This window comes from Vipera ursinii, assembly GCF_947247035.1.
Source record: "Vipera ursinii genome assembly, chromosome: Z".
NCBI classification, from domain to species: domain Eukaryota; kingdom Metazoa; phylum Chordata; class Lepidosauria; order Squamata; family Viperidae; genus Vipera; species Vipera ursinii.
This window is the reverse complement of record NC_139517.1, coordinates 125,831,184-125,845,140: the sequence shown is the minus strand read 5'-3', so window position 1 is coordinate 125,845,140 and position 13,957 is coordinate 125,831,184. Positions and strand designations below refer to the sequence as shown.

The 13,957-nt window shown below is 41.4% G+C and overlaps 1 protein-coding gene across 1 annotated transcript in view; it reads right to left on the bottom strand.

The window, feature by feature from the left end:
- Positions 1-13,957, bottom strand: part of MINDY4 (MINDY lysine 48 deubiquitinase 4) — a 70,705-nt gene that overhangs the window by 5,731 nt on the left and 51,017 nt on the right. The window contains 2 exon segments of the mRNA XM_083378728.1: positions 956-1,028; positions 5,810-5,990. Coding sequence (XP_083234854.1) covers positions 956-1,028; positions 5,810-5,990 — 254 coding nt within the window.

Here is a 13,957-nt window from a genome sequence, read left to right as displayed (position 1 = left end):
AGGTATGTGGCTTTGGGGGGAAAAATAATAATATATACATATAATGAAATTATTCAAGCAAAGAACAAAGAAGAGGCGGTCAAGCTATTCTCCAAAGCGCCAAAGGCAGGACAAGAAGCAACGGATGCAAACTAGACAAGGAGAGAAGCAACCTGGAACTAAGGAGAAACTTCCTGACAGTTAGAACAATTAACCAGTGGAATGGCTTGTCTTTATGAAGTTGTGGGTGCTCCGTCAGTGGAGGATTTTAAGAAGAGACTGGACAGCCACTTGTCTGAAATAGGATAGGATAGGATGGGATGGGATGGGATGGGATGGGATGGGATGGGATGGGATGGGATGGGATGGGATGGGATAGGATGGGATGGGATGGGATGGGATGGGATGGGATGGGATAGGATGGGATGGGATGGGATGGGATGGGATGGGATGGGATGGGATGGGATAGGATGGGATGGGATGGGATGGGATGGGATGGGATGGTATGGGATGGGATGGGATGGGATAGGATGGGATGGGATGGGATGGGATGGGATGGGATGGGATGGGATGGGATGGGATGGGATAGGATAGGACAGGACAGGACAGGACAGGACAGGACAGGGGTGGGACGGGGCGGGGTGGGGCAGGATGGGACAAGACAGGGGTGGGGTAGAGTAGAGTGAGATCATTTGATCTTGTTTTGTGACCTGACAAGGAAAATCAATCAATTAATCAGACTACAGCTGGGAGGGACCTTGGAGGTCTTCTAGTCCAGCCCCCTACTCAAGCAAGAGAACCTATACCATCTCAGACAGGTGACTGTCCAGCCTCTTCTTAAAAATCTCCAAGTGATGGAGCACCCACGATTTCTGGTGGCAAGCCGTTCCACTGGTCGGCCAGAAGACACACACCCCCAATGCCCCTCCCATCTCTGTTACTCCGATAAGCTAAAGCAGGGGTGACTAGCACTTACTTCGTCCGAATGCAAAGCTCCAAAGGGGAAACGAGGTCGTTCTCTTGGTTTTCCACAGAAAGCTGAGAGGTGTCTGCGGAGACAAAGAACACCAGCATTAACTGCCATCAATTAATGGCCCCACTTTGATGCCATCTGCCAACAGCCTCATGGAGATTGAGGGAGGAATTCACTGCAGCCCATTTAGAGGGCTTTAAAAGGAAACGGGTGACTATTGGAATATATCAGTGATTTTGAATCTGGACAGATATGCAGGCAGTCCTTGACTTACAACCGTTTGTTTTGCGACCGTTTGAAGTTATAATGGCACCGAAGAAAGTGACTTATGGACATCGTTCACATAACTGTTGCAGGATCCCCCTGGCCACATGATCAAGACTCAGAAACCTGCACAACCGGCTCATATTTACGACTGTCGTAGTGTCCCGGGGACACGTGATTCCCCCCTTTGAGACCTTCTGATGAGAAAAGCCCATGGGGAAGCCAAATTCACTTAACAACCGTGTGATTCGCTTAACAACTGTGGCAATAAGGGTACTAAAATAGGGCGAAACCCACTTAACAGATTTCTCACTTAGCAACGTAAATTTTGGGGTCAGTTGTGGTCGTGAGTCGAGGACTACCTGCACGTCTCAATAAGCTTCTGGAACAGATCTGATATGAAGCAGCATGTGGATGGAGGCTTCCACCTAAATTTCCACACTTTGATGGCCCCTCCAATTTTATTTTCTTGGTTCTCCAGGATCCCTGCAGCCATGAAATTAAAAGACGCTTCCTCTCTGGGAGGAAAGCTATGGCAAATCTAGACAGCAAATTAAAAACAACACATCACCTTCCCGGCAAAGGTCCCTGTGGTCAAAACTCTGGTTTTGCCAGGAATAATGTATGGCTGTGAGAGACAGACCACAAGGAAGCTTGAACACTGAAGAATTGATGCTTTTCATTTGTGGAGAAGACTCTTGTGAATCCTTTGGGCTGCAAGGAGATCCAATCGGTCAACGCTAAAGCAAGTCAACCCTGGCTGTCCTTTGGAAGGGCAGATAATGAAGCTGAAGCCCAAATACTTCAGTCACCAAATGAGGAGAGGGAGGACTCCTTGGAGAAAGGCCTGATGTTGGGAAAGATGGAAGGCAGGAGGAGAAGGGACGGCAAGGGATGAGACGGTTAGATAGGGTCATCGACGCAAAGAGCATGAATTTGGACAGACTCCAGGAGACAGTGGAAGATGGGGGCCTTGGTCCATGGGGTCACAGAGAATTGGATGTGACTTAGCAACTGAACGACAATCGAATCTTGGGTCCCATGGATTTTGGCTTGGTCCAACCTCAAAGTTCTTCTGATGTTACGTTTGATGGAGAAACTGTGATGATTGTCAACATCCCTTCCAGCTCTATTCTATTCTATTCTATTCTATTCTATTCTATTCTATTCTATTCTATTCTATTCTATTCTATTCTATTCTCTATAAAGATTCTATTCTATTCTATTCTATTCTGTTCTGTTCTGTTCTGTTCTGTTCTGTTCTGTTCTATTCTATTCTATTCTATTCTTATTCCATTCCATTTCACTCTGTTCTGTTCTGTTCTACTCTGCTCTCCTGTTCCACTCCGCTTTGTTCCATTCCATTCCACTCCATTCCATTCCATTCTACTCTACTCTATTCCATTCCACTCCATTCTGTTCTGTTCTGCTCTACTCTAGTCCACTCAATTCCACTCCGTTCTGTTCTGTTCTGTTCTGCTCTACTCTATTCCATTCCACTCCGTTCTGTTCTGCTCTACTCTACTCTACTCCACTCCATTCCACTCCGTTCTGTTCTGTTCTGCTCTACTCTACTCTATTCCATTCCACTCCGTTCTGTTCTGTTCTGCTCTACTCTACTCCACTCCATTCCACTCCGTTCTGTTCTGTTCTGCTCTACTCTACTCCACTCCATTCCACTCCGTTCTGTTCTGTTGTTCTGCTCTACTCTACTCCACTCCATTCCACTCCGTTCTGTTCTGTTCTGCTCTACTCTACTCCACTCCATTCCACTCCGTTCTGTTCTGTTCTGTTCTACTCTACTCCACTCCATTCCACTCCGTTCTGTTCTGCTCTACTCTACTCCACTCCATTCCACTCCGTTCTGTTCTGTTCTGTTCTGCTCTACTCTACTCCACTCCATTCCACTCCGTTCTGTTCTGCTCTGCTCTGTTCTACTCTGCTCTACTCCGCTCTGCTCCATTCCACTACACTCCATTCCATTCCGTTCCATTCCATTCTGATGTAAGATAGATACTAACTAACCCTCTGGCTGAAAAGTTGCCCCAAATCCAGAAAGAAGGAAAGGAAATTGGCAGCAGCAAAGTAGCAAATTATACCCATTTTCTTTTAAAACGATTCATTCCCCCCCCCACAAAATACGATCTCCTAGGAGGTTGCTGGAAAACAGACAGCACAGCCAGATCTGTGGGCATCCTGAGAAAGCCAAACAAAAAAAATTTTTTTGCAGGATTCAGCCTGCCAAAGACAAAAAAACAGGCTAAAAGACAGAAATGTCGAGCTCCAGAAGAGGAGAGAATTCAACAAGGGCACGTCAGAGCAGAAGTACAGAGGAAAGCGGGAAGCGGAGACTGAAGGCATTGTGCACTGTAAATACGACCGTTTTTCATTTAATGTCCTTAAAAGCATTGGAATTGCGAACTAATGGACAACGGAGATTTTTTTAAAAAATGCCTGAAATATGCTACAGTGGACAACTTCTTTTTTTAAAAAATTTAATAGCGTGCCATTTCCCTGTATTTCCGTAAGTCCTCGAGTTATGACTGTGACTTACGAATTGGGACCAGAACTTCCACTGCTAAGCAAGGCAGTTTTTGAGTGAGTCCAGCCCCTGTCCAGTGTAAGGAGACTCCGAGCGCCATTTTATGACCTCTTTTTTTGCCACAGCTGTTAAGCAAATCACCGCAGTGGTTAAGTGAATTATCTGGTCCTTAAATGAATCCAGCTTCCCCCATTGAGTTCTCTCAGTTCCCGCTGTCACGTGACTGCAATCTGGGATCTTGGCAACAAGTTCGCATTTACGATGGCTACAGAATTTTGTGGGCGCCGTTTGTGATCCTCCTCCTCCCCCACTGGCTTCTCACAAGTTACATCACTGAGCAAGTCAGGAGGAAATTCAGAAGTTGCTGCTGATTCCTTAACAACTATGGTTAGAAAGAAGCTGGTAAAACCATGTGATGCCTCGCTTAACAACCACACAAATTAACTATAAGTTTTTGGTCCCCGCTGACTTACCACCCCAATTCAGTCCGAAATTTCTGTTGTTAAGCGAGACATTTGTTAAGTGAGTTTTTCCTCCACTTAAACACCTTTCTTGCCACAGTTGTTAAGTGAATCACTGCAGTTGCTAAGTTGATAAACCGGTTGTTAAGTGAATCTGGGCTTCCCCCATTGACTTTGCTTGTCAGAAGGTCACAGAAGGGGATCACCTGTCCCCGGGATGCTATGACCATCATAAATACGAGCCAGTTGCCAAGCGTCTGAGTTTTGATCACGTGATCACAGGGATGCTGCAACGGTCGTAAGTATGAAAAACAGTTATAAGTCTCTTTTTTTCCCCAGTGCCACTTCAGTCACTAAATGAACTGTTGTAAATTGAGGACTATCTGAATTAATAACTTGCATCTATAGACACTCATATTGACGGTTATACATAGATAGAGGGGGGAGGAAGTGTGTGTGTGAGAGAGAGACATATGTACAGGTAGTCCTTGATTTACAACAGCTTATTTAGTGAGCGTTCAGTTACAACGGCTCTGAAAAAAGTGACTTATGACCGTTTTTCCATACTATTTCAAACTATTTGACTTTTTTTTTCAGCATCCCCATGGTCACATGATCGAAACTCAGACACTTGGCAACTGACTCGTATATATGACGGTTGCAGGGTCCCGGGGTCACGTGATCCCATTTTTGCGACCTTCTGACAAGCAAAGTCAACAGGGCAGCCCAGATTCACTTAACAACCGTGTTACTAACTTAACAACTGCAGTGATTCACTTAACAACTGAGGCGAGAAAAGTTGTAAAATAGGGCAAAATCACATAACACATCTCACTTAGCCACACAAATTTTGGGCTCAGTTGTGGTCATAAGTCGAGGACTATCTGTACACACACTCGCAGATATGTACCAATTTCCTTTGAGGATCAAATACAGGCCGTTCTGGCTGATCACATTTATGTAGGCGTATGTTCGTTGATTTGACTGAATTGACTGGATGAAATGAAATCAGACTTGCTGGGATGTTATTATTGTTATTTTACTTCTCCTTGCTCCTTTTTCTTCACTTTCTTTGGAAAAATGCCCCTGGCATTTCAGTCAATGGCAAAGGGTTCCAGATAAATGTGCAGGTCGCAGCATAATTGGATTCTGCCCTACCCCAGAATATTTTAGCTGCGATGACCTGTAATTCTGCTGACCTGCAGTCTTGTTTTCATAGCTATCCCTCCGAGAGGTCTCCGAAAATGAAGATTTATGATTAGGATTAATTAAAGGTAGAGGCTCCTTTAAACAACTCTGGGCAGTTTAATCTTAAAAAGTTAGTGCAGAAAGAAACTGGCTAAGGGAAAGAGAAAGAAAGAAGGTAAAATTATTTCTCTGCCCAAATCCTCTGGAAAAAAAAGCTAATAAAATGCCTCCCTATAAGAAGATGTGTGAGGTGCTCTTTGTGAGAAGTCCGTGCTCCCAATGGAGATAAAGTTGGGGAAAATTATGGACTATGACCTGCCAAGCTACAGGGAAGGCTATCACTCATACGTTTGATCTTTCCTGAACCGTGTTCATATTTCTTGAAAGATTTTTATCTCTTACCGATGGTCAGATGGATCTCCTCTTCTTGGTTGGCCAAACCGTCGTAATAATACAGGTCAAATCGCCGTTCCTCCCTCCAGTCGGCCAGCAAATCCTTTCTCAAGCAGAAGAGGACGCTGAAGTGACTTTCACTGCACACCACCCAAATGGGAAACCTGGGGGTCTTCAGATAACAGCCCACCTGAGCAAACGGAAAAAAAATGCATTCGTTTAAACCAGGGGTCTTCAAACTTGTCCCTTTTATGACTTGTGGACTTCAACTCCCAGAAGTCCTCAGCCAGCATGCCTGGCTGAGGAATTCTGGGAGTTGAAGCCCACAAGTCATAAAAGGGACAAGTTTGAAGACCCCTGGTTTGAAATAATCATTGCTTTGGAAGCCCATCAAAAATTAATGAGTATTTTTAGAAGGATTTTAGGCCTCAGAGACAGATTTGTACTAATGTTACACAGAAACAATTATAGGAGTATAGAGGAAGTCCTCAACTTACGAATGGTCCAAATTTATGATGATTTCCCCCCCCCCAAAAAGCTACACAGATAGTCCTTGACTTACAAACCACTCATTGAGTGACTGTTCGAAGTTACAACAGATTTCAAAAAAAGGGACTTACTACCATCATAGTGTCCTCATGAACATGTAATCAAAATTTGACTGCCTGGCAACTGTGCGTCATGGGGAAGGGGGGGTATCATGTGGTCACCATTTGCAATCTTCTCAGTGGGAATTTCAACAGCAAAGTCAATGGGGGGAAGTCAGATTCGCTTAACGACCATGTGATTCAACCTATTTTCCAAAACACCACAGAACCGGACAAGAAACAATGGATGGAGTCTAGGCAAAGAGAGATGCAACCTAGAACTAAGGAGGAATTTCCTGACAGTGAGAACAATTAACCAGTGGGATGAATTGCATTCAGAAGTTCTGGGTGTTCCATCACTGGAGGTTTTTAAGAAGAGACTGGACAGCCATTTGTCTCAAATTGTATAGGGCAGACATGTCAAACACAAGGCCCGGGGGCCGGATCCGGCCCGCGAAGTGGTTTCATGCGGCCCGCGAAGCCATCCTGGAAACTGAGGGAATGGCCCCCACTATCTTGGCCCTGGCCCAGAGACCCTCCTTCTGCCAGAGACCCTCAGATCTGTCCCACTCCTGCCCAGTCCCCCATAGGCACCCTTGATGCGAACGATGTAGAGCTGGCCACGCCCACCCAGTAGGCCATATGCACTCTAGCCATGCCCACCCAGTAGGCCACACCCACCCGACCCCCTGAGGGCAACCGCAATGCTGATGCGGCCCTCAATGAAATTGAGTTTGACACCCCTGGTATAGGGTCTCCTGCCTGAGCAAGGGGTTGGACCAGAAGACCTCCAAGGTCCCTCCCAGCTCTGTTATTCTGTTATTCGAAGCTAATCAATCTATCAAGTAGCTCAAAAGTAAGACTTCATTCGGTTGCCGCTGAAGTCAACACAAACATTTGGTCTCTCTTCTTCTGTACGTCAGTTTTCTCCTTAATTCTATTTCAAGTGACTTCCTTTTTCTAATACAGGTAAATCTGATGCTGCAATACTGGAGGTTTTTAAGAAGAGGCTGGACAGAGCCATTTGCCCACAATGGTATAGGGCAGTGATGGCGAACCTTTTGGAGACTGAGTGCCCAAACTGCAAGCCAAAACCCACTTATGTATCGGCAGGTGCCAAAGAAGAGGGAGTCAAGCTATTCTCCAAAGCCCCTGAAGGCAGGACAAGAAGCAACGGATGGAAACTCATCAAGGAGAGAAGCAATCTGGAATTAAGAAGGAATTTCTTCTTTGGGGCAGCCCCTGAGATACTGGAATACTGCTATCATGTCACCCCTCACCCTTCTCTTTGTTAAACTACACATACCCAATTCCAGCAACTGTTCCCTATATGTTTTAGCCTCCAGTCCCCCAATCATCTTTGTTGCTCTTCTCTGCACTCTTTCTAGAGTCTCGACATCTTTTTTACATCGTGGTGACCAAAACCGGATGCCGTATTCCACGTGTGGCCTTACCAAGGCATTGTAAAGTGGAAGTAACACTTCACATCTCGATTCTACCCCTTAAGAGCCAAGCACAGATATCCTTGTTTAATACTTTTGTGTAAACCAGTTGCAACCCTGTTTTTAAACATTTTTATAGTATCGGAAAAATGTATAAACATTTTTATAGTAAGAGAAGCTTAAATGCAGAATAAAATCTACCAACCTGAATTCAGTATAACTTGCTTTTTTAAAAAAATAAAAATTAAAAAATTAAAAATAAAATCTTTAGATCAGTGTTTCCCAACCTCTGCGACTTCAACATCTGCGGACTTCAACTTCCAGAATTCCCCAGCGAGCTTTTTTTTTTTGCTTTGCTTGCTAGGAAATTCTGGGAGTCGAAGTCCGCAGATCTTAAAGTCACCGAGGTTGGGAAACACACCCTTAAAGAACTACAGATAGTCCTCGACTTACAATAATTCATTTAGTGATGGTTCAAAGTTACAACAACGTTGAAAAAAGGGACTTATGGCCATTTTTCAAACTCATGACCCATTGCATTATCCCCATGACCATATGATCAAAATTCAGGTGTCTGGCAACTGGCTCATCTTTAGGACGGTTGCAGTGTCCCTTTTGTGAACCTCTGACAAGTACAGTCAATGGGGGAGCCAGATTCACTTAACAGCCATGTTACTGGCAGTGATTCACTTAACCACTGTCGTAAAGTAGGGCAAAACTCACTTAACAAATGTCTCACTTAGCAACATAAACTTTGGTCTAATTGTGGTCGCAAGTTGAGGATTATCTATATTTTCTCTATTTTAAAAAAGAAATGTTCGACTCTCCCCAACGATTCTCTTTGTTGGCTGGGTTGCATAAATTCTTGAACGGTGAGCAGAGATCGCAATCGGAAGAGGAATAAATGGTTCCGTTCAGCTGGGGAAGATAAAATCAGACGGATTTCCTTTCTAAGCCCAGACATATGGTAGTACTTTGCAAAGCAAACATGGCCTTCTGCCTCCTTTGTGTCCCAACCTCAGTGTCTCTTTTGATGTCCACACTGGGATATTTCTTTGGAGTGAAGACACAAATGCTGCCCAAAATTTTAAAAAACTTTCTAATTTCACAGCAGGTTTCCCACAAAACTTTCAATGAAAGTTTGCAGGAACTGGGTATGTCCACTCTAGAGAAAAGAAGAACGAGGGGTGACATGATAGCAGTGTTCCAGGATCTCAGGGGCTGCCCCAAAGAAGAGGGAGTCAAGCTATTCTCCAAAGGACCAGAGGGCAGGACAAGAAGCAACGGATAGAAACTAATCGAGGAGAGAAGCAACCTAGAACTAAGGACAAACTTCCTGAGTTAGAACAATTAACCAGTGGAACCACCTGCCTCCAGAAGCTGTGAATGCTCCAACACTGGAAGTTTTTAAGAAGAGACTGGACAGCCATTTGCCTGAAATGGCATAGGGTTTGCTGCCTGAGCAGGGGGTTGGACTAGATGACCTCCAAGGTATCTTCCAACTCTGATATTCTATTATTCTGTGTTCCTTTTGCAGAATGCCTTAGAGGATTTAAGAGGATTCTGGAAAAGGAACAAGGTGCCACACTGCAATCATGCCAAACACACCATTCTGAAATCCATCAACCAGCATTTTCCCTCCAGGTAAGTTGGATTATATTATGTAGGCATCTAAAACCTCCTCCAGGAAGCCTTTATAGGATAATCTTCAACGTGGATCCACAATTGAGCTGAACATTTGTGTGCTAAGCAAGGCAGTTATTAAGCAAATTGTATCCCAATTTCACGACACTTTTTGCCATGGTAAAGAGGGTCACTACAGTTCTTAAACGAATTTTGTGGGTTGTTAAACAAATTTGGCTTTCCCAGGGACATCGCTTATCAGAAGCTGCCTAGGAAATTTGCAAAGATTGGGATGATGCAACTATCATAGGTACATGCCTGTTGAAAGCTGTTGAATTTTGATCATATAACTGTGGCGATGGTGCAAATGCAATCAATGTGAGGTCGTTAGTCACTTTTTCCAGTGCTGTCATAATTTTGAATGGTCATTAAACAAATGGTTGTAAGTTGAGGATTATGTGTTCTGCTATTCAACTTAAAGAAGGCTTTGGAGCTGAGAAAGGTGGAAGAAGAAGAAGAAGAAGAAGAAGAAGAAGAAGAAGAAGAAGAAGAAGAAGAAGAAGAAGAAGAAGAAGAAGAAGAAGAAGAAGAAGAAGAAGAAGAAGAGGAGGAGGAAGAGGAAGAGGAGGAGGAGGAGGAGGAGGAGGAGGAGGAAGAGGAGGAGGAAGGGGGGGACTGTAACAGTGGACATGGGGGCATCACTGGAAGACCTGAAGGACCAGGTTGGAGACAAGTCATCCTGGAGAAGATACATCTATCTGGTCATTAAGTGTCAACACACCATCAATCATGGGTCATCACCAATCAACCAATGTGAAGACCATCTTCCTTGAGAAGTCCATAATGCTGGGAAAGATGGAAAGAAAGAAGAGGATAACCAGCAGAAGAGGACAACCAGATTCAGTTACAGCAGCAGTGAGTACATCATTGGAAGACTTGAAGGACCAGGACAGATTGTTAAGTGAAAGATCAATCTGTGTTGGACTCATCACCAATTTGATGGCATGTAATCATTCAACGTAAAGAATTAGCACATTGGAGAGGACCACTGTGGTGGAAAAGGTGGAAGGAAGAGAAGAAGAGTACAATCAGCAGCAAGCCATATGGACTCCATTATAGAAGTGATGGAAGGTCCACAAGAAGACTTAAAGGATCAGACTGGGGTCAGATTTTCCTGGAGAAGGTCAATCCATATGATCACTAAAAGTCAATATTAAGGCATTCAATCAATCAGTCAATCACCCAGCTCCCTCGTAAAGTCCATTATGGAGGAAAATAAGGAAGGAAAGAGATGGGGAAGACCAGCAGAAAGTGGATGGACTAAGTTACAGTGGAGATGGGGGCACCATTGGAAGACCTGAAGGACCAGTTTGGAGAAAGATCATCTTGAGAAGGTCAGTCTATCTGGTCACTAAGTGCCAACAATAGGGCAACCATTGGAAGATCTGAAGGACCAGGTTGGACACAGATCATCTTTAGAAGGTCAGTCTATCTGGTCACCTTTCTTGCCACAATTGTTAAGTGAATCACTGCAGTAGTTAAATTACTAACATGGTTGTTAAGTGAATCTGGCTTCCCCATTGACTTTGCTTATCAGAAGGTCACAAAAGGGGACCACAGGACCCTGGGAGACCACAGCTGTCATAAATACGAGTCAGTTGCCAGGCGTCTGAATTTCGATCACGTGACCATGGGGGATGCTGTATCTTCATTGTAACTTTGACTGTTGTAAGTCGAGGACTACAGTGTAAGTCACTATACGAGAGCAAACCTTTGGCCCAAGACCCCAGACAGAATGACCCAGAAGTCAAGACCGGTGCAGAAATCCCCATCAAAAACAAAACAGTAATGCTGATCTGATTTCTGTCTTGGTAGGTCATTTTATATAAATAGCAACAGTTGTGATGGTTGTAATGGAGCCAAGGGCAAAAAAACAACAACAGCAGCAACAGAACTTGAAAAGGGTTTCCTTCGGTAAACAAAGGAAGATATCCTATTATCTGCTTTTGCCAGAGGAGTAAGCGATGATGCCAACAGCCTGACCCAGTGTTCTTTTCTGTGAGATTAATCATTGCAAGAATAAAGGGTGTTTGTCGTTAACGGTCGGTATTGGTTTACACAGGTGTTTCTCAGCCCTAGCAACTTTAAGATGTGTGGACTTCAACTCTTAGTATTCGCCAGCCAGCTTGTTGGGGTTTTGGAGGGAGGCTTGGGGGGTGGGGGGTTTAGAGAAAATGCCCTAAAACAGGCATTAGTTTTGATCCCCAAAGGTTACAATTATAGGAGAGAGAATGAAAGGTGTGTCGGGTGCCAAGAAGAAGAAAAATAGGATATGGATGGAGATCAGATCACGGTAGGACAAAAAGTACACTAAAGCATGTTGCTGTTTAGTTGCGAAGTCGTGTCCGACCCATCGCGACCCCATGGACAACGTTCCTCCAGGCCTTCCTGACCTCTACCATCTTCTGTCCTCTACTATTTAAGCTCACGCATACTGCTTCAGTGACTCCACCCTAAAGCATAAACTAAAGTAAAGTAAAAACTAAAGTATAAATTAAAAAAGTAAAGAATAAAGCAAAGAGTAAAATAAAATAAAGAGTAAAATAGAAAGGAGCAAAGTAAAAAAGCAAAGTATAAAGTAAGAAGTAAAGTAAAGTAAAAAGTAAAGAGTAAAAATAAAGAGTAAAGTAAAAAGTAAGGAGTAAAGTAAAAAAGCAAAGTATAAAGTAAGAAGTAAAGAGTAAAGTGTAAAAATAAAGAGTAAAGTAAAAAGTTGAGTAAAGTAAAAAAGCAAAGTATAAAGTAAGAAGTAAAGTGTAAAGTAAAAAGCAAAATATAAATTAAAGTAAGAAGTAAAGAGTAAAAAGTTAAAAGAGTAAGAAGTAAAGAGTAAAATAAAGAGTAAAGTAAAAGTAAAGAATAAAGAGTAGAATAAAGAGTCAAGAATAAAGAGTCAAGTAAAGCAAAGAATAGAGTAAAATAAAGAATAAATAAAGAATACAGTAAAAAGTAAAAAAGCAAAGTATAAAGTAAGAAGTAAAGTAAAAAGTAAAGAGTAAAAATAAAGAGTAAAGTAAAAAGTAAGAAGTAAAAAAGCAAAGTATAAAGTAAGAAGTAAAGAGTAAAGTAAAAAGCAAAATATAAATTAAAGTAAGAAGTAAAGAGTAAGAAGTTAAGAGTAAGAAGTAGAGTAAAGAGTAAAATAAAAGTAAAGAATAAAGAGTAGAATAAAGAGTCAAGAATAGAGTCAAGTAAAGCAAAGAATGGAGTAAAATAAAGAATAAATAAAGAATACAGTAAAAAGTAAAAAAGCAAAGTATAAAGTAAGAAGTAAAGTAAAAAGTAAAGAGTAAAAATAAAGAGTAAAGTAAAAAGTAAGGAGTAAAGTAAAAAAGCAAATTATAAAGTAAGAAGTAAAGAGTAAAGTAAAAAGCAAAATATAAATTAAAGTAAGAAGTAAAGAGTAAGAAGTTAAGAGTAAGAAGTAAAGAGCAAAATAAAAGTAAAGAATAAAGAGTAGAATATAGTCAAGAATAGAGTCAAGTAAAGCAAAGAATGGAGTAAAATAAAGAATAAATAAAGAATACAGTAAAAAGTAAAAAAGCAAAGTATAAAGTAAGAAGTAAAGTAAAAAGTAAAGAGTAAAAATAAAGAGTAAAGTAAAAAGTAAGGAGTAAAGTAAAAAAGCAAAGTATAAAGTAAGAAGTAAAGAGTAAAATAAAAAGCAAAATATAAATTAAAGTAAGAAGTAAAGAGTAAGAAGTGAAGAGTAAGAAGTAGAGTAAAGAGTAAAATAAAAGTAAAGAATAAAGAGTAGAATAAAGAGTCAAGAATAGAGTCAAGTAAAGCAAAGAATGGAGTAAAATAAAGAATAAATAAAGAATACAGTAAAAAGTAAAAAAGCAAAGTATAAAGTAAGAAGTAAAGTAAAAAGTAAAGAGTAAAAATAAAGAGTAAAGTAAAAAGTAAGGAGTAAAGTAAAAAAGCAAAGTATAAAGTAAGAAGTAAAGAGTAAAGTAAAAAGCAAAATATAAATTAAAGTAAGAAGTAAAGAGTAAGAAGTTAAGAGTAAGAAGTAGAGTAAAGAGTAAAATAAAGAGTAAAGTAAAAGTAAAGAATAAAGAGTAGAATAAAGAGTCAAGAATAAAGAGTCAAGTAAAGCAAAGGATAGAGTAAAATAAAGAATAAATAAAGAATACAGTAAAAAGTAAAAAAGCAAAGTATAAAGTAAGACGTAAAGAGTAAAGTAAAAAGCAGAATAAAGAGTAAAACAAAGAGTAAAGTAAAAAGCAAAGCATAAAGTAAGAAGTAAAGAGTAAAGTAATGAAAAATATAAAGCAAAGAGTAAAAAGCAAAGTAAAAGAGGAGCATAATGGGTCCTGCGTAGGGTTGTTGTTGCACAAATTAATGGTGAGAAACACACACAAAAATATTCACCCTCCTCACCCTCAGGAATTTTCACTTGCTAGAGAAGCTACTCAGTCTTTCTCTGGGGATTTAATCTC